Raw genomic sequence first — 21,511 nt, forward strand, 5'->3', positions numbered from 1 at the left:
GTCGATGATTTCACTCGTAATTTGATTTCCGTTTCAAGCTGACAAGTTACATTTATAGAATTCAGGATTGCATCCGGACTGTTTGCAGTGAACGCCAACATGGTCGGTGGCAGCTATGAAGAAAAAAAACATGGCTGTTCCCTCCGTCATAGGAATCGGTATAACACGAAAGTGAAACGTGTCTTCACAGAAGTAGTGCTTAATGTGTAGTGATATATGACAGCTTGTACAATGTCTATTCGTGTTTGGCAGCTATAGCGCTGTTTGACGTGGATGCACCCATGTTGACGGCATGTCTCTATCGCGACGACTAACGCCCATGATCATGATTAAACCGTTGTGGTAGCTGACGTGAGTCAACATATATTTAGACACAGCGAATCGTGAATACCCGCTAAGGATGATATTCAACAAGCTCATAATCAACACTGGTACCCGGTATATACTTCTTCAAAGCGTCGTCAGTTAAGGAGAGAAACGGCACGGTGTGCGCTTTCTAGCAATGGGTGACTGACGCCTGCGCTCATGCATACACTACCACACACTGCACTTCAGCAACACGGGAGGTAAAGGTGCGTAGCCTGAGCCGCAAACGCGTGCGTCCCGCTGGCCGCTGTCTCGCAGGCGCTGGTCTCGCTCCACCAAGGCATGACATTCGCCCGTCGAAATCGCATCCTTTCTGCAACGCGTATTGCAGCAGTTTTGTTAGCCGGTGCTCTCGCAATCGAAGCAGTCGGCGGCGGAGAAATCCCGTTGGTGCATGTGGAAGCCGCACTACTCCGATGAGCCGACGCACGCTAACACAAACCTAAAGGCAAAGAACGAACTGCGTCAAGGGTGCCTCGGGGATGCCAGCGCGCCGACGCACACCGAGATGTTTTAACCATGACCTCCAATATAGCGCGCAATCGCGGAGTAAGCGCTAGTAAATGTCGATCGTGAACCATTACTTCTTTTCACCTCTCACAGACGGCGGCACCGCCCCGCTCCGCCCCGCCTACCGACATCGCCAACAGAGAGCACCGTGCGATAGAGAATGTGTGAAAGACATAAGGCACCTTCGCGCCGAGTCCTGCAGCTGCCGAGATAGCTTAGTCGGTAGGGCGTCGGGCGCTTGCCGTCGCGGCCGCAAGGTCGTGGGTTCGATTCCCAGCGCGGGATCTCTTTCTTGGTCTTTTAATGCGAATGGGCATTTCTTAGTCGGGCGATGCCAGGCGTCGGTGTCCGCGCGCCGGCAGGTGTTATCTCTCCGCTCTGACTTCCTCTCCCATAGCAACAGTTGCGGGCGCGCGCGCTTATCCTCGCCCCTAGCAACCGGAGCAGGTGGTGCGGGCGGAGTAGTGGAGAGGAGGAGCGCGCTCTGGCGTGTGAGGGCGCTCGCATCGCGGGAGCTCTAGAGTCACTGGAAAATTTTCAGAGTATCGCATCTGTTTTCCGCGCGCCGCCGCCGACGTGATTGGATTATTCGCATCACGTGACCTCCCGCCGCCGTATCCCTTCCAAGCGCTTTGGGTGCAGGCGCGTTCAATGCAGAGCGTGGCCGCACATTTAGCAGTAGCATGGTCCCTAGAAGAACTTCGTCGCATATTTTTAAACGCGTCATGCAGACAGGGGCGTAAGAATTTTTTTTCGGCAGGGGGGAGGGCACCTCCTTGATCTGAAGTGGGGGCTGGCAGGCAGATGTGGTCGAGTGGCATTTCGTGCTTTGTACGCCACAGGAAAAAAATTTCGGGGGGGGGGGGGGGGGGAGGGGGCACGGGCCCCGGTGTGCCACTCCCTGGCTACGCCACTGCATAGAGTAGCTTACCAGCAATCGAACCTAACTGGTGAGCTACTGTGAGAATCTCGTTTATTTTTGCATGACGTGTGGGCAAAATTAATGTCAAAGAGCGCCGTTCTACGTGGCTGCATAGTTGGCCGGAATGAATTCGCCCCCCTCGAAGAACACACTTTCCTGCAGTGAACTGCCCAAATTTTGCTGAAAAAGATCTCATACGACAGGATACTTCACCTTTTCGGTTCGCTATGGTCAGCGATATTGAAAACTATACATACCTTTCTATTTGCTCGGCTGTTTATATCTCGATCTCTTGAACAGATTACGCATGCTATTCGAGTTATAAGCGTGTCACGCACGAGAGCGAAATTGAGGATTTATTAAAATAATAACTGTTGACTGCTATACCTTGAAGGCAATTGTGGCATGACCATTTGCCATTGCGCAAAACAGAAGCGTGGAACTCTGTTGATGAACTTGGTATAAGGCAATGTTATTAAGCGTATTTGTAAATTCGTTGCAAAAAAATGTTGCCAATGCTGCATTGCGCCGAGCGTAACCTTAAAATACTGTTTAGTGGGTGAGAAATGGTCACAGCAAAAAAAAAAAAAAGAAAGCAGATCCCACACATTGCGAGAGTCGACTTTATGCGAGCCCTATGTCGATATTTATACTGTGTTCCAGTAACATGCGCTTTAAAAATTTGCGGGATGTGCTATTTCTGATCAAAAGAACATAAAGCACCGTGCCGAGGAAGATTTAATAAGAGTGCATTATGAAACAAAAAGTTCAGCAGTGGAGAAACCGAACCCTAGCTGTTTACGCGCTGGCAACGCCAAAAAAAAAAAATCTGTCGGAACACGGCAAAATATTTGCAAATGCACTGCAACGTTGGGAATAATAAGGAGACAAGAAATAGTAAATGAAACATTTAATTTATGATGTCAATCATTTTCAATGGCCTATTTTCTACGTATCGGAAGATAAGATGCACCTTACCACCGCACGCCGATTCGCCCGTGCGTTCGGCTGCTGGCGTTCCGAATCAAGACATAAATACGTCGCGCACAACTTCCAATTACCGTACACGCACAACTTCTATTACACATACCAACCAGTTAAACAGCAAGCATGGTGCGCAAGCAAGGTATGCGTCAGCGATCAGTCGAAGGACGCAATGTTGAATGTTCTTGATGTTGTTCGATAACGTTCTCGAGTGCAGTGAACCTGAACACCGACTCGACTGCAAAGCTAGCGCAAACAGTCGAGATTCACCAAATGTCGAAGTATATGGCATCTCGCACAAAGTCACTGCGCTAATCGGGACCTAGCGAACACACCCGGGCGTGACACGAAAAGAGACCGATGAAGCCATGAAGCGAGTTCGCGAGCACATGGCCACATTCGCCGCACATTTCATTAGTTACACCGCTAACCGCGCAGTCGATCCATAACTGTCGATGACTCGAAATAACTTCTAATATCCTCTTGAAGAAACACACACACATAATGCCGTTCCGCCGAGCGTAACACGGCACCGAGGCGAAAAGATCGGTCACTTCTCAACACACGCTAGCAACGCGCCGGGCGGTCTGGAAGGGAAATGGCCGCCGCCGCCCAATATTGCCCGCGTGCAGCCTACCTTTGGGGTACTCTGATTTTCCAGTGAGTCTACGCTCTTGGAGCCCTTCGCGCAATCTCGCTAGTGATAACGAAAACACGCTGTACCGCCGATCTCTGAGTACCGCCACCGGCAAATGGTGTACATAAATAGCTCTGCCGTTAGCATAGCAGAGAACATGCCGTCTGTGGCGGAGTCGCTGCGCGCTGGCGATCGAGAGGTCGTAAGTTCGACTCCCGGTGACGGAACTTTTTCTTATAGTTTTTTTCTTTGCCATATGTTAGTCTTTATATTTTACAACGTCATATCCGTGATGGAAATGCGTCAGTGGAGCCGTGGTGGACGCCGGCATAAAACACTTTCGTGTTAAAATATCCTGGCGTGCTCTGTATGGCTCATAACAACACTGCGTCAATTCGAGACGCGTAGCACCTACGTTTTTTTAATACTTGGTGCTTTTTAGCAGAAACACCCTGTACAGTCTACAGACCGGTCTTCTTGTTGCACGTGCAGTGCCAATTCCACTAAAGGTGCAGGAGTGCCACGAAGGCTTTTGAAGGATTACTGGAACCGTTGTGGAATGCCATGCTTCGACCACAACTTGCCCTTCACTACTTGAGCTAGAAAAGGTAGCTATACGCGTACTGAGCAGGTAGGAGAGTAGAGCAGGTGAGCAGCGCAGTCTAAAGGGAACAATTCTGCAGAAACGAAAGGCCGTTGCAAGTGTTGAAAGGGACCAATTGTTTATTACGACGCTTACAGCATTACCGGAAAGGGCAAGGGAAAACTCACATAGAGCCCGACAAGCAGTCTGTGAACGAGTACCCCCCGAAAAAATTCCTGCCTACGGGCCTGGCTATGTGAACAACTCTTTCTATGGGCTGCGCACTTCTGTGAAATTATCACAAATTCAATGTCTTCCGCTTATAACAGAACAATCGCTGGCATTATAATATACTGCTCGGTTTTGATAGGCTAGCAATGTGCGTGGTACAACGCTGTCAGACGTTTCAGAAATTGAGCTGAACAAATAGCCTTCCATTTAATATATGCACCGCAGTTTATATATGTCGCGCAACACAAAGTTTCGTTATACCGTCGTCGTTCGCGCATCATGTAGCCGCCACTACAATTCGGCGGAGTATCATCATAGTGTATCATTAAATAATCGTCGTTCGATGATCAGGTATTAAACGTGCGGACGCTGCATTCGTGCGCGGTTGCGCGAGTCATGCGCGCAGCAAGCTCATTGGTCTCAGCACGGTTTCGGTGATCTTGCGGGGTCGTTTCAAGTTCGGGTTGCTGCTCGGTGTATGCACGGCGCAGAGCTTGATGAACAGAACCGTGGCCCCGGCGCTCGCCATCACGCCCAGCATGGTGAGGTACCAGTAGCGCTGAAACGTGAAGACCATCATGTATTACAAGCCATGTCAAAGACACAAAAAGCCGTTCCCTCTCCACACGCCGCCAGCTCGAAGGTCACGTGGGTTTTTGCACCACTTCATTCATCTGCCATGCTTCGCTCAACGTCACCGCGCAACGAGGCACTTAAAGCGTTAGCGAGTTCCGGCACGCGACACGCAAATTGTCTGCACGTCCGGCTGCGGAGGTGCGGTTGGCACCATCATTCCAGCGTGATGGCGGAGACAAACTTGCTTTTGCAGCAGCACCGCTCACGTCGTCAACGCGGCGCCTTTCGGGCCAGCCCTGGCGGTTTTAGGTGACGTATAAGGAACTAACCAAGCCTATGCTGCGCAGTGGCGGTGCCCGTGGCCCGCTTGCGCATTATAAAAGGGGCCGCGTGCACGCTTCCCGGGAGGACTTAGGTTCTGGCTGGACTAGGGCGAGAGCGTGGCTTCTTTCGGCTGCCCGTTTGTTGCTGTTTTCTGCTCCGGCACTCTACTGCCCCGCCCCAGAGTCCCTTGACCGTTCAAGGCCAAACCCCATATGCACGAAAATGCACGCGACAGCAACCAGCGACGCTATGAGCGACGGAAGGGGCCGTTCGCGCGACGTGTCGCGTGGTCGATGTCGCGCGATCGCTCGGTTTTTCAGATTTGGAATCCGTTGCCCGTCGCCCGGAAGGGTTGTGCTCAAGCAGTCAATAGCAAAACACCGGCACAGGATCTCCGTCAGTGACGTACTGCTGGTTGTCGCCACTTGCTTATCGACGCGCACCAACAACAACGTTCATCAACATGACCAACGGCGACGAGCGCAACGTTGACGTCGCTGAACGCGAACGTGCGTTATAGGACCTCAAGGTCAGGAACTACAAGTCTCGCGCCGTCTGTGACGCGGCTTGGCGGCACGTAGCAGCAGTGATGGGATCGAAAAAATACTGCACGACAATGATAAACATTTTATGTACCGTTATGCAACAAAACATCGTATTTTACATTGCATACTGTTGACAACGCGCCACTTTTGGTATGAGTAAACGCCCTCTGACCAGCAACAGTGGAGATCGCCCGCCGAAGCCGTCGCGTGAATGGGGTTTGCCTATGCAAGCGACCGCGCGAAGGCAATCTACGTTTCGTCGCTGTCGCGTGCATTTTCGCGCATATGGGGTTCGGCCTTCACCGTTTGCGCTTTCGCGACCCTGTGACGTGAGTCGGTCGTCCTTCGTCAAACAAACTGTCATTCTTGTGCTCTCGAGCATTCGTCTACCCTGATTTATCTACTGGCGGGACGCAGAAGGCCCTCTATACCCACAAGCTTTCTTCATTAAATGCTTGATGAGAAATGTCGTGATAACGGTGCAATAGCACGTGCAGATTGGCACTACGAACGGTCATGCGTCAAAACTCTTTTTTGATAATCGCAAATCGCGGTTCTGTTATCTGGCTAAGATCGGATAACTTATCGCCGAGAAAAATAACTTCTGGTTTTAGGATTCGCTATAAAACGCTGTAGACACGTGCATTGGTTTGCCACGTTGCGGCGGCGTAACAAAAAATATTCGCGTTCAACTAATCGTGATAAAGTAGACGATAGTGAAAGCAGTGAAGACTTCTTTTTACTTTTTGTTAACAATAGTAGCTGTAATGAACGCACAGAAAGCAAGTTCGGAAGCATATGCGTTCTTGCAATCTGTTGCTGTGATTCACTCATTCGTTCATTCATTTACTACTTGCCGTCTAGAAGCAGCGTGCAGTGCGGCTGTAAAAGTCACCACGCAGTTTGATAGAGCTAGTTGGTTCAAATTCATGAGCTTCCATATTGCTAGCGAACACACACAAAGGACGACATAGAAGGAGACAGGACCACCGCTAGACTTCAACTGATTTTTTAATCGACATGAAGGACACAAAACATTTCTTTGCGCACGCGCAGGTGCCACGTCACAGACAAAGTTTATCCACCGAGCAAAAAGAAAAAAGAAAAAAGAAAAAGAAATTCTCCGCCGCCTATCGATACCGCCAGTTCGCACGTGGTTTCTTCTTACACAGATAGTCCAGTTCTCTTTTCGACAACGCGATGGACGGAGTGCTGACACATGTGTCACCCGCCTTGTGAATTTCGACAGCCTCTACTATTTCCCTCTTTCTCTGTTCCCCGCCAACGTACATCACAGAAGTGGCGTCATATGCTGGGGTACAACCCTCGCACTTCTTGCAGTGCATCGCCAATAAACCACCCCCTGCAAGCGATCGAACAGCCGTGCGATGCTCCCTGAGCCTTTCATTGACGCATCTGCCCGTCTGGCCAATATACACCTTGCCACAAGCAAGTGGAAGTGTGTAGACGACAATGAAAGGCTCAGGGAGCATCGCACGGCTGTTCGATCGCTTGCAGGGGGTGGTTTATTGGCGATGCACTGCAAGAAGTGCGAGGGTTGTACCCCAGCATATGACGCCACTTCTGTGATGTACGTTGGCGGGGAACAGAGAAAGAGGGAAATAGTAGAGGCTGTCGAAATTCACAAGGCGGGTGACACATGTGTCAGCACTCCGTCCATCGCGTTGTCGAAAAGAGAACTGGACTATCTGTGTAAGAAGAAACCACGTGCGAACTGGCGGTATCGATAGGCGGCGGAGAATTTCTTTTTCTTTTTTCTTTTTTCTTTTTGCTCGGTGGATAAACTTTGTCTGTGACGTGGCACCTGCGCGTGCGCAAAGAAATGTTTTGTGTCCTTCATGTCGATTAAAAAATCAGTTGAAGTCTAGCGGTGGTCCTGTCTCCTTCTATGTCGTCCTTTGTGTGTGTTCGCTAGCAATATGGAAGCTTACAATCAATACCAACTAGCCCAGCTTAATGCATTAACGAGTTATCTGTCTAGTTCATTGGGCCCTGTCTTCTCACCGTATCTGTGTTCTCATCCTTCAATTACGTATATCAACTTCATTGCCGTCGCTACCTGCCGGACAAGGATTTTGTCGTTCGCCCTGAAGAATGGTTTCGTACCGATGGAGGTACAACGGCTCTTTCAGCCCTACCAGCCGTCCGCTGCTCATGCAAGAAGGATGACAAAGATGCTACGGTCTGAACTCTGGAGGCACATCCGGTTCCACCAGGTGTGTTTGAGTGCGTACGCGGCGTCTCGTTCGGACTGTCCGTCTACAAGAGCTGCCTTGGCGCGGAGCTGGTTTCGCGAAGCAGCAACGTGCACCGAGTTCCTTTGGAAGCAGTGTCTCCCTGTTCTACTGTCCTGGAAGAAACAAAAGGTGCGCTGTGATGACACTAAAGGAGGGGTGACTTCTTTGGTGAAAGAGCCACTGCCAGATTTTGTTGAAAATGTATTGAGATGCGGTCCTAAGTTCTGTGTAGAGCCAAAGAAAGAGCCTGCAAGTCTTGTGTCTATGGTTAGAAAAATAGCTGATAGAGCTGAGCCTGACGAGAAACAGCGGTGTATCTCTGAGGGCCTAGACTGCGTATTGGCCAAGGCGGTGAGTGGCCATTCTTCTGAACTGTCGGTGCGTAGCACCATCGAGTATCTAAAGATGAAAAATTATGCTTTGTTAACAGCTGACAAAGAAGGGGGCTTTGTGGTTGTACCGAACGACATGTACCTGGAAAAAGCGAAAGAAGCTATTAGTAAGAATTTTGTTCCTTTTAAAGGACGCTTAGCTAAGGTGAGGAAAGAATGCCTGTCGATGTGTGAAGATTTAAACAAACCGTCTTTGAGGAAACAGATTAATGCTGCAGATGACGACAGCTTGAGAATATTTTTTTCGGCAAAAACACACAAGGAAAATATTCCTTTTCGTGCTATAGTGTCTGAGCAGGGGTCATGGCAAGGTGTTCTCTCTAGGTTCCTGCAGAAACAACTGAAGCTACTCAGTGTGACGGATCCGTTTGGTGTGAGGAATTCTAAGGATATTGTAGACTTTTTAACTGAGCAACACGAAGAACCACACGGAAACTTTGCATTTTCCATTGATGTAGAAGATTTATTTTATAGTATTCCGCAGGACCGCCTTTTAGAGGCAGTTCGTGATCACGTTGAAAACGGAGGTGCTGTTGATTTTCAAAATGCCTGTGGCATGTCAATTGATAACTTTTTAGAACTACTTTCTTTTTATCTTACGGCAACCGTTGTGCGCTTCCGAGAAGAATGCTTTATCCAAAGTAATGGAATCTGCATAGGGTCTTGTTTAGCCCCCATTCTTAGTGAGATTTATTTAGCACAGTGTGATAAGCGTATTGCTGAGCGACTTGATAAAAGTGTGGTCCGGTGTTTTAGATACGTAGATGACTTTCTTTTAATTCTTAATCTTGACAACTTACGAAATAGTGAAAGCTCTGTTTTTAGCATTTTAGATATTTTTAAGGCGTGTGCGGGGGGGCTGCGTTTCACTCATGAAATGCCTGTCAATGGCACTATTCAGTTTTTAGAATTATCTATCTGCTTCACGGGCGTGCGCATATGCTGGATGTACAAGCCACGTTCCAAAAAAGAGATCCTTAATTATGCATCAGCCCATTCGAAGCTGGTGAAGCGGGGAATAGTGACGAATAGCCTGCGTGCAGCCCTGCAGAAGTCCTGTCCGCACAATGTTCAGGCAAGTTTGAGTGGTCAACTTGCACGTCTTCATAAGGCGGACTACCCTCGTCCAACCGTGATCTCGGTTGCTGAAGCGCTCTTGAGGGAGCTAAAAGCTAGCTTTAGAGGGAATGAGGCCAAGGTGGACTCTGACACACGCATGCTACGGGTTTCAATCCCGTACATTCACGGAGTTTCCCACCGGCTCAAAAAAGTGGCGCGAAATTGCGGTCTTGGTGTCTTGTTCACGGCTCCTCACAAGCTGGCTGGGCTCTGTTCTGCTGTGACGGAACCTGAGAAGCCGCGGTGTCCTAAGAAACACCAATCAAAATTCACAGCTTGTAAGACGGGAGTCGTCTACACACTTCCACTTGCTTGTGGCAAGGTGTATATTGGCCAGACGGGCAGATGCGTCAATGAAAGGCTCAGGGAGCATCGCACGGCTGTTCGATCGCTTGCAGGGGGTGGTTTATTGGCGATGCACTGCAAGAAGTGCGAGGGTTGTACCCCAGCATATGACGCCACTTCTGTGATGTACGTTGGCGGGGAACAGAGAAAGAGGGAAATAGTAGAGGCTGTCGAAATTCACAAGGCGGGTGACACATGTGTCAGCACTCCGTCCATCGCGTTGTCGAAAAGAGAACTGGACTATCTGTGTAAGAAGAAACCACGTGCGAACTGGCGGTATCGATAGGCGGCGGAGAATTTCTTTTTCTTTTTTCTTTTTTCTTTTTGCTCGGTGGATAAACTTTGTGACGTGGCACCTGCGCGTGCGCAAAGAAATGTTGTGTGTCCTTCATGTCGATTAAAAAATCAGTTGAAGTCTAGCGGTGGTCCTGTCTCCTTCTATGTCGTCCTTTGTGTGTGTTCGCTAGCAATATGGAAGCTTACAATCAATACCAACTAGCCCAGCTTAATGCATTAACGAAATTCATGAGCGTAGGCATCGCTAATATACTACAAAGACTCTATACAGAGGACCACAAACCGCAAGTACGGTACAGGGATCGCTCAGTGGTGCAATTCGAATGGCCCTAGGCGTCTTTGTAAAACCTTTCTTTTTCGTGTGTATATGTGTAAGTGCTTTTTGCAATAAATTTCAGTCGAAGTAAGCCTTTGTGGTTCTGTGTTTTAGCGTCTTTATATATACAATTTGCCCTACCTACCACCATCCCTTATGAGAGACGCTGTAGTTAAAGGTCCCGAATAATTGTCGCTTTAGGTAAGGGTCCGTGGGTGTAACCCTGCGACCACTTGCTGCTGCTCTGGTGGTCGGCGTAATATAACTCCACCAAATGTCGATAAGCATCGGTGGACTAAAGAAACACAAAAGTCACGCTTCCTTACCACGAGCAAATTCTGCAGGCCATGTCCTCCGAAAACGAGCCAGTGTAGGCGGGCGAGCGGCCCCTCGGCGTCCACCAGGCGGCACCGCTGGAAGATGTCGCAGTAGCCGCGCAGGTCATCGCACGGCGCTCCGGGCTCCAGCTTCTCTTGTTGCAGAAGTCCTTCATGCGGTCGAAGCGGCACGCCTCCATGCACACGCTGCCGGACACTGCACACACGTATGGGCGATCAGGCAATCGACTGAACGCCCTTTGTCGATATACACACTGATAACATGTAGTTCATGGGCGTCGGCAGTGGGGTGCAAAAGGGGCACTTGCCTCCCTCCCCCCATTCAAGCCACACCAGCACTCCATCTCCTCCCCAACCGCGATGCAAGCACGGTCCCCCCCCCAAGAGAAAATCCTGCCGACGCCTATGCATGCAGTTCCACCCCTTTAGGGTGTCTTTTTGTCCCACAACAGTCGTCATCTAGCTTGGTTGCGTCTTCTCTTGAAAATGTGACTCCCAAATGGTGCAACTCTTCATAATGTACTAAAAGGACACCTTTATAGAGGCAAAAATTTACTTTGTCTCATTGGATGTCGGTCTGTCAAAGCTGGGCACTTTCATGCGGACTTACGAAAGAATCGTGCTGCCGTATTAGGGAACTCCGGATTTTGACCCCTTGGGATTTTTTTTCAATGTACATATAAATCTAAGTGCACGCATGATCTCGCAGTTCGGCCATTCAAACGCGGCCGCCGCGGTCGTTATTTGCACCCTCCTCCTCATCCAGCTCAGCAGCGACGTCATTTTAGCAGCTAAGCTACCACGAAGGGGTATTAATACATGTATACATGTCAGATACGCGTACCATTCTCTCGGCACGCAATGAGGCACATCTCGTCCGGCGTGCGGTGGGGCCCAGTGAGGTAGCACTCCTCGAGGTCGTACAGTCGGCACAGGGAGCCCGTGCACTCGCCGTTCTGGCACACCTGGCTGCGGTGGTTGCAGAGCACGCCGTCGCGCTTGTGCTCCGAAGGCGGACACTTGCCGCCGGAACCGCTGAGGTGACAGCGTCAAGGATCACACGCTTGTGTTTGGCACACGAATACCACCATGTAGCACAAGCACGTATACATGCGAGTGGTCACGTCAAATGTTACAAACGAAAATGTCGCAGACCACGAGTGTTGTTCCTACGAAGGACGTTCGAAAATGTGCGAGCAGTAATAAGTTTGGACGTTTATGAATTGATAGGCTTGAGTTAATGCAAATCCCTTGCCTTGTGTGGGTGGTTTTCTAATATGATGAGATATTCGGAGACTTACGACTCCCCTACGACGCCGCATGTTGTTGTTACAAACCCACTGTTCTTTCTCAGTCGGCCTCCAGTCCCATATATACGACATCCTTCTAGTATAATGATTGACCATCAAGACCTTATTTGCCAGACTTCTGAAGAACACAGGGCGGGTCCTCTTGTCAGGGGCTATCATCGGCATTCCTGTAGCTCCGATGGCCCGGTTCGATGAGACAGACAGGAGCCGGTATGAGCATGGTGACACTCCATTGCGCGAAGTTTCTGTTCGTGTCTGTGATTCTTTTTAGTGAGGGATTGTCTGTGCAAAATGTTCTTGTGTATATAAGTTTGTTTTCTGTCACGCGGTATTGTTAATCACCGGCTTGCGTGTTCCGCTGTGGTAGAAAGTGAGGACAACGAATTTATGGTCGAAGCCAATGAGCACGTGCTGTCGGTAATCGGGTCAGCCTAGCTGATAATCTGGGTTTCCTCAAGACTATCGTTACATGCGGGCCCAACCCAATATATTGTGGCAATATATAGTGAAAGATCGGTATAGAAATTGCTTATATCAATGTGGACAGCATGGAGGAACCAAGAACGCTGTGAGTAAGAGGGCCCCGTTGGCCAGGAACGAACGCTTTCGGGTGAAATTGGTAATTCAGTAGAGGGGCTGTTCCAACATTCTGCATGAAATGTCTTCCTTTTGAAAGAAACTGTAACTGATTTCAGTGTGAAATAGAGGAAACGCACATTGATCAGCATGATAGAAGTATCAATGCATTGTTTAAAGCAACACTTGGATATTTAAGAGCATGCTAACCAGTAGGGCTAGACATGGTGATATCGAAATAATGTTACGATCATACAGGTAAGATGAACGATTTAAAGGCAGTTTAAGAGTTTGGTGCGACAACGGAACCCGGTTAAAGAAGCGGAATCGCTAAAACTTGTATAATAATGAAATGCGGATCCCAAGATAAGTGGAGTGACCAAATTCACTTGCAAATGACAGTGCGCTCGCAAATAGGAGTATAGGCAGTAGGCGAGTAACTTGAGCCTCTACGAAAGGCAGGTTAATGGTGGTCATCAATGATGCATTTGCACATTTGACTGGACAAGCTAATCATCGCTCTGTCCACTCGAAGCACCGTGGGCGAATAGCGAAATTTAATGTCGAATCGAATAGTGCCGAATAGTGGCCAAAATGACGAATATCGAATCGAATATCGAATACAAACGATTTTATTGAAAATTGAAAGAAGAACGAAATGCTGTGCTTCATCGTCATGAGCCCTCCAGGCCCAAAGTCTTCGGCCGCCCGTTCACAGCAACGTTTTAACTGTGCGCCGGAACTATGAGAGTTTCTGAACGAGTGGTGCATTGATCATGATCATGGGCGTTAGTCGTCGCGATAGAGCCATGCCGTCAACATGGGTGCATCCACGTCAAACGGTGCTATAGCGGCCAAAAACGTATAGACATTGTACAAGCTCTCATATATCACTACACATTAAGCACTACTTCTGTGAAGACACGTTTCACTTTCGTGTTATACCGATTCCTATGACGGAGGGATCAGCGATGTTCTTTTTTCTTTTATTTTGCGGGAGGCCCTGAGGGAAGTTCGTCTTCTTGGAAATGGCCTTTTTGTCTGCAGCAGTGGACTTCTTGATTCAACGCGGAAATTCGGGCTAGTTGATGGGTGTGGAACTTGTGCATCTTAGCTAGAGCCGTCCTGCCTACGTGTCTCTTTCTTTTGTGTTTGTTCCGCTGCGCTTGCTAAGATGCACCAGACTTCTTGAGACTCCCTCTGTGAGGGTCATTTCAATAGGTGTTCTTTCCCGATCTAGAGGTCAATTAGTCATGCTCGACTTGACGCGACATGACGCTCCCGCGAGGGCTTCCCGCCTTCGATTCCCGGAAGTCCTTGCCTGTGGCGTGCTTTTTGGAATAAAAAAATCCGGTGTTCATATTGCCATCGCAGGACAATTGGGGCGCTTCCCGAAATCATCGCTGAACATATTTTGTGCTCCGAGTCTGGTTTGGCGCTTCGGAGAATTCGCAACAATGCTCATACCTCGAGAAGGTGGCTTCTACCTTCTGCTCAATGTTGTGCTCCTCCGTCCCCCTCCCTCCCTCTACGTTGTACAAATAAGCAATCATCCCCAAACCTCAAACCACCATACCGTCGTAAGAAAGGATACTTCGGAGAGTTGCTATTTGTTGAGCATCATTTAAGGGGAATCGCGACGATTACGACACAACGATAGCAAAAGCACAGGCATGCGCACGACTGGCAACTAACTTTTATTAGAAGTCATAGACACGCTTAAAAGAACACTAAAAAGGAAAGAAAAACGATTTTTTTCGTATAACTCAATTACATTTCACAGTACTAAAATCACGAGGCTTGCCACGAGAATAACGTTTGTAAGTACACACGCAGCGCCTCGGTCAAAAACATTAAAAAAAAAAAACAAAGGACGATATGAGTTCGACACCGTGACATGAGGCATGTGCGCATGGACAAAGCTCTTCTTAATGACTGGTTAGCTGAAATAGACGCAATTCTTTGTCGTCATGAGGGAAACAGATGGAGTACTCCCAAATTACAATTCAGGAATGCCATTCTCTGAGAGTCGATGATTTCACTCGTAATTTGATTTCCGTTCAAGCTGACAAGTTACATTTATAGAATTCAGGATTGCATCCGGACTGTTTGCAGTGAACGCCAACATGGTCGGTGGCAGCTATGAAGAAAAAAACATGGCTGTTCCCTCCGTCATAGGAATCGGTATAACACGAAAGTGAAACGTGTCTTCACAGAAGTAGTGCTTATTGTGTAGTGATATATGAGAGCTTGTACAATGTCTATTGGTGTTTGGCCGCTATAGCACCGTTTGACGTGGATGCACCCATGTTGACGGCATGTCTCTATCGCGACGACTAACGCCCATGATCATGATTAAACCGTTGTGGTAGCTGACGGAGTCAACATATATTTAGACACAGCGAATCGTGAATCCCGCCTAAGGATGATATCAACAAGCTCATAATCAACACTGGTACCCGGTATGTACTTCTTCAAAGCGTCGTCAATTAAGGAGAGAAACGGCACGGTGTGCGCTTTCTAGCAATGGGTGACTGACCGCCTGCGCTCATGCATACACTACCACACACTGCACTTCAGCAACACGGGAGGTAAAGGTGCGTAGCCTGAGCCGCAAACGCGTGCGTCCCGCTGGCCGCTGTCTCGCAGGCGCTGGTCTCGCTCCACCAAGGCACGACATTCACCCGTCGAAATCGCGTACTTTCTGCAACGCGTATTGCAGCAGTTTTGTTAGCCGGTGCTCTCGCAATCGAAGCAGTCGGCGGCGGAGAAATCCCGTTGGTGCATGTGGAAGCTGCACTACTCCGATGAGCCGACGCACGCTAACACAAACCTGAAGGCAAAGAACGAACTGCGTCAAGGGTGCCTCGGGGATGCCAGCGCGCCGACGCACACCGAGATGTTTTAACCATGACCTCCTATATAGCGCGCAATCGCGGAGTAAGCGCTAGTAAATGTCGATCGTGAACCATTACTTCTTTTCACCTTTCACAGACGGCGGCACCGACCCGCTCCGCCCCGCCTACCTACATCGCCAACAGAGAGCAATAGAGAATGTGTGAAAGACATAAGGCACGTTCGCGCCGTGTCCTGCACTGCCGAGTTAGCTTAGTCGGTAGGGCGTCGGGCGCTTGCCGTCGCGGCCGCAAGGTCGTGGGTTCGATTCCCAGCGCGGGATCTCTTTCTTGGTCTTTTAATGCGAATGCATTTCTTAGTCGGGCGATGCCAGGCGTCGGTGTCCGCGCGCCGGCAGGTGTTATCTCTCCGCTCTCACTCCCTCTCCCATAGCAACAGCTGCGGGCGCGCGCGCTTTTCCTCGCCCCTAGCAACCGGAGCAGGTGGTGCGGGCGCAGTAGTGGAGAGGAGGAGCGCGCTCTGGCGTGTGAGGGCGCTCGCATCGCGGGAGCTCTAGAGTCACTGGAAAATTTTCAGAGTATCGCATCCGTTTTCCGCGCGCCGCCGCCGACGTGATTGGATTATTCGCATCACGTGACCTCCCGCCGCCGTATCCCTTCCAAGCGCTTTGGGTGCAGGCGCGTTCAATGCAGAGCGTGGCCGCACATTTAGCAGTACCATGGTCCCTAGAAGAACTTCGTCGCATTTTTAAACGCGTCATGCAGACAGGGGCGTAGAAATTTTTTTCGGCAGGGGGGAGGGCACCTCCTTGATCTGAAGTGGGGGCTGGCAGGCAGATGTGGTCGAATGGCATTTCGTGCTTTGTACGCCACAGGAAAAAAATTTCGGGGGGGGGGGGGGGGGGGGGGCACGGGCCCCGGTGTGCCACTCCCTGGCTACGCCACTGCATGCAGATGCCAGAGAGTAGCTTACCAGCAATCGAACCTTACTGGTGAGCTACTGTGAGAATCTCGTTTATTTTGCATGACGTGTGGGCAAAATTAATGTCAAAGAGCGCCGTTCTACGTGGCTGCATAGTTGGCCGGAATGAATTCGCCCCCCTCGAAGAACACACTTTCCTGCAGTGAACTACCCAAATTTTGCTGGAAAAGATCTCATACGACAGGATACCTCACCTTTTCGGTTCGGTATGGTCAGCGATATTGAAAACTATACATACCTTTCTATTTGCTCGGCTGTTTATATCTCGATCTCTTGAACAGATTACGCATGCTATTCGAGTTATAAGCGTGTCACGCACGAGAGCGAAATTGAAGATTTATTAAAATAATAACTGTTGACTGCTATACCTTGAAGGCAATTGTGGCATGACCATTTGCCATTGCGCAAAACAGAAGCGTGGAACTCTGTTGATGAACTTGGTATAAGGCAATGTTATTAAGCGTATTTTTAAATTCGTTGCAAAAAAATGTTGCCAATGCTGCATTGCGCCGAGCGTAACCTTAAAATACTGTTTAGTGGGTGAGAAATGGTGACAGCAAAAAAAAAAGAAAGCAGATCCCACACATTGCGAAAGTCGACTTTATGCGAGCCCTATGTCGATATTTATACTGTGTTGCAGTAACATGCGCTTTAAAAAATTTGCGGGATGTGCTATTCTGATCAAAAGAACATAAAGCACCGTGCCGAGGAAGATTTAATAAGAGTGCATTATGAAACAAAAAGTGCAGCAGTGGAGAAACAGAACCCTAGCTGTTTACGCGCTGGCAACGCCAAAAAAAAAAAAAAATCTGTCGGAACACGGCAAAATATTTGCAAATGCACTGCAACGTTGGGAATAATAAGGAGACAAGAAATTTTCTACGTATCGGAAGATAAGATGCACCTTACCACCGCACGCCGATTCGCCCGTGCGTTCGGCTGCTGGCGTTCCGAATCAAGACAAATACGTCGCGCACAACTTCCAATTACCGTACACACACAACTTCTATTACACATACCAACCAGTTAAACAGCAAGCATGGTGCGCAAGCAAGGTATGAGTCAGCGATCAGTCGAAGGACGCAATGTTGAATGTCTTGATGTTGTTCGATAACGTTCTCGAGTGCAGTGAACCTGACACCGACTCGACTGCAAAGCTAGCGCAAACAGTCGAGATTCACCAAATGTCGAAGTATATGGCATCTCGCACAAAGTCACTGCGCTAATCCGGACCTAGCGAACACACCCGGGCGTGACACGAAAAGAGACCGATGAAGCCATGAAGCGAGTTCGTGAGCACATGGCCACATTCGCCGCACATTTCATTAGTTACACCGCTAACCGCGCAGTCGATCCATAACTGTTGATGACTCGAAATAACTTCTAATATCCTCTTGAAGAAACACACACACATAATGCCGTTCCGCCGAGCGTAACACGGCACCGAGGCGAAAAGATCGGTCACTTCTCAACACACGCTAGCAACGCGCCGGGCGGTCTGGAAGGGAAATGGCCGCCGCCGCCCAATATTGCCCGCGTGCAGCCTACCTTTGGGGTACTCTGATTTTCCAGTGAGTCTACGCTCTTGGAGCCCTTCGCGCAATCTCGCTAGTGATAACGAAAACACGCTGTACCGCCGATCTCTGAGTACCGCCACCGGCAAATGGTGTACATAAATAGCTCTGCCGTTAGCATAGCAGAGAACATGCCGTCTGTGGCGGAGTCGCTGCGCGCTGGCGATCGAGAGGTCGTAAGTTCGACTCCCGGTGACGGAACTTTTTCTTATAGTTTTTTTCTTTGCCATATGTTAGTCTTATATTTTACAACGTCATATCCGTGATGGAAATGCGTCAGTGGAGCCGTGGTGGACGCCGGCATAAAACACTTTCGTGTTAAAATATCCTGGCGTGCTCTGTATGGCTCATAACAACACTGCGTCAATTCGAGACGCGTAGCACCTACGTTTTTTTAATACTTGGTGCTTTTTAGCAGAAACACCCTGTACAGTCTACAGACCGGTCTTCTTGTTGCACGTGCAGTGCCAATTCCACTAAAGGTGCAGGAGTGCCACGAAGGCTTTTGAAGGATTACTGGAAAACCGTTGTGGAATGCCATGCTTCGACCACAACTTGCCCTTCACTACTTGAGCTAGAAAAGGTAGCTATACGCGTACTGAGCAGGTAGGAGAGTAGAGCAGGTGAGCAGCGCAGTCTAAAGGGAACAATTCTGCAGAAACGAAAGGCCGTTGCAAGTGTGAAAGGGACCAATTGTTTATTACGACGCTTACAGCATTACCGGAAAGGGCAAGGAAAACTCACATAGAGCCCGACAAGCAGTCTGTGAACGAGTACCCCCCGAAAAATTCCTGCCTACGGGCTGGTATGTGAACAACTCTTTCTATGGGCTGCGCACTTCTGTGAAATTATCACAAATTCAATGTCTTCCGCTTATAACAGAACAATCGCTGGCATTATATATACTGCTCGGTTTTGATAGGCTAGCAATGTGCGTGGTACAACGCTGTCAGACGTTTTCAGAAATTGAGCTGAACAATAGCCTTCCATTTAATATATGCACCGCAGTTTATATATGTCGCGCAACACAAAGTTTCGTTATACCGTCGTCGTTCGCGCATCATGTAGCCGCCACTACAATTCGGCGGAGTATCATCATAGTGTATCATTAAATAATCGTCGTTCGATGATCAGGTATTAAACGTGCGGACGCTGCATTCGTGCGCGTGTGCGCGAGTCATGCGCGCAGCAAGCTCATTGGTCTCAGCACGGTTTCGGTGATCTTGCGGGGTTCGTTTCAAGTTCGGGTTGCTGCTCGGTGTATGCACGGCGCAGAGCTTGATGAACAGAACCGTGGCCCCGGCGCTCGCCATCACGCCCAGCATGGTGAGGTACCAGTAGCGCTGAAACGTGAAGACCATCATGTATTACAAGCCATGTCAAAGACACAAAAAGCCGTTCCCCTCTCCACACGCCGCCAGCTCGAAGGTCACGTGGGTTTTTGCACCACTTCATTCATCTGCCATGCTTCGCTCAACGTCACCGCGCAACGAGGCACTTAAAGCGTTAGCGAGTTCCGGCACGCGACACGCAAATTGTCTGCACGTCCGGCTGCGGAGGTGCGGTTGGCACCATCATTCCAGCGTGATGGCGGAGACAAACTTGCTTTTGCAGCAGCACCGCTCACGTCGTCAACGCGGCGCCTTTCGGGCCAGCCCTGGCGGTTTTAGGTGACGTATAAGGAACTAACCAAGCCTATGCTGCGCAGTGGCGGTGCCCGTGGCCCGCTTGCGCATTATAAAAGGGGCCGCGTGCACGCTTCCCGGAGGACTTAGGTTCTGGCTGGACTAGGGCGAGAGCGTGGCTTCTTTCGGCTGCCCGTTTGTTGCTGTTTTCTGCTCCGGCACTCTACTGCCCCGCCCCAGAGTCCCTTGACCGTTCAAGGCCAAACCCCATATGCACGAAAATGCACGCGACAGCAACCAGCGACGCTATGAGCGACGGAAGGGGCCGTTCGCGCGACGTGTCGCGTGGTCGATGTCGCGCGATCGCTCGGTTTTTCAGATTTGGAATCCGTTGCCCGTCGCCCGGAAGGGTTGTGCTCAAGCAGTCAATAGCAAAACACCGGCACAGGATCTCCGTCAGTGACGTACTGCTGGTTGTCGCCACTTGCTTATCGACGCGCACCCAACAACAACGTTCATCAACATGACCAACGGCGACGAGCGCAACGTTGACGTCGCTGAACGCGAACGTGCGTTATAGGACCTCAAGGTCAGGAAACTACAAGTCTCGCGCCGTCTGTGACGCGGCTTGGCGGCACGTAGCAGCAGTGATGGGATCGAAAAAATACTGCACGACAATGATAAACATTTTATGTACCGTATGCAACAAAACATCGTATTTTACATTGCATACTGTTGACAACGCGCCACTTTTGGTATGAGTAAACGCCCTCTGACCAGCAACAGTGGAGATCGCCCGCCGAAGCCGTCGCGTGAATGGGGTTTGCCTATGCAAGCGACCGCGCGAAGGCAATCTACGTTTCGTCGCTGTCGCGTGCATTTTCGCGCATATGGGGTTCGGCCTTCACCCGTTTGCGCTTTCGCGACCCTGTGACGTGAGTCGGTCGTCCTTCGTCAAACAAACTGTCATTCTTGTGCTCTCGAGCATTCGTCTACCCTGATTTATCTACTGGCGGGACGCAGAAGGCCCTCTATACCCACAAGCTTTCTTCATTAAATGCTTGATGAGAAATGTCGTGATAACGGTGCAATAGCACGTGCAGATTGGCACTACGAACGGTCATGCGTCAAAACTCTTTTTTGATAATCGCAAATCGCGGTTCTGTTATCTGGCTAAGATCGGATAACTTATCGCCGAGGAAAAATAACTTCTGGTTTTAGGATTCGCTATAAAACGCTGTAGACACGTGCATTGGTTTGCCACGTTGCGGCGGCCGTAACAAAAAATATTCGCGTTCAACTAATCGTGATAAAGTAGACGATAGTGAAAGCAGTGAAAGACTTCTTTTTACTTTTTGTTAACAATAGTAGCTGTAATGAACGCACAGAAAGCAAGTTCGGAAGCATATGCGTTCTTGCAATCTGTTGCTGTGATTCACTCATTCGTTCATTCATTTACTACTTGCCGTCTAGAAGCAGCGTGCAGTGCGGCTGTAAAAGTCACCACGCAGTTTGATAGAGCTAGTTGGTTCAAATTCATGAGCTTCCATATTGCTAGCGAACACACACAAAGGACGACATAGAAGGAGACAGGACCACCGCTAGACTTCAACTGATTTTTTAATCGACATGAAGGACACAAAACATTTCTTTGCGCACGCGCAGGTGCCACGTCACAGACAAAGTTTATCCACCGAGCAAAAAGAAAAAAGAAAAAAGAAAAAGAAATTCTCCGCCGCCTATCGATACCGCCAGTTCGCACGTGGTTTCTTCTTACACAGATAGTCCAGTTCTCTTTTCGACAACGCGATGGACGGAGTGCTGACACATGTGTCACCCGCCTTGT

The 21,511-nt window shown here is 49.4% G+C and overlaps 2 protein-coding genes across 2 annotated transcripts in view; both read right to left on the reverse strand.

The window, feature by feature from the left end:
* The window catches only part of LOC119395911 (uncharacterized), a 595,703-nt gene that overhangs the window by 488,190 nt on the left and 86,002 nt on the right, over nucleotides 1–21,511 (reverse strand). The window lies entirely within an intron of this gene.
* Nucleotides 4,263–21,511, reverse strand: part of LOC119397364 (disintegrin and metalloproteinase domain-containing protein 10-like) — an 82,137-nt gene continuing 64,888 nt past the window's right edge. Inside the window, exons 16-18 of the mRNA XM_049416540.1 lie at nucleotides 11,588–11,778; nucleotides 10,732–10,939; nucleotides 4,263–4,792 (exon numbers count right to left, since the gene is read on the reverse strand). Coding sequence (XP_049272497.1) covers nucleotides 4,628–4,792; nucleotides 10,732–10,939; nucleotides 11,588–11,778 — 564 coding nt within the window. The 3' untranslated portion in view covers nucleotides 4,263–4,627. The remainder of the gene's footprint in view (nucleotides 4,793–10,731; nucleotides 10,940–11,587; nucleotides 11,779–21,511) is intronic.

Source organism: Rhipicephalus sanguineus, chromosome 6, assembly GCF_013339695.2.
Source record: "Rhipicephalus sanguineus isolate Rsan-2018 chromosome 6, BIME_Rsan_1.4, whole genome shotgun sequence".
Classification (NCBI taxonomy): domain Eukaryota; kingdom Metazoa; phylum Arthropoda; class Arachnida; order Ixodida; family Ixodidae; genus Rhipicephalus; species Rhipicephalus sanguineus.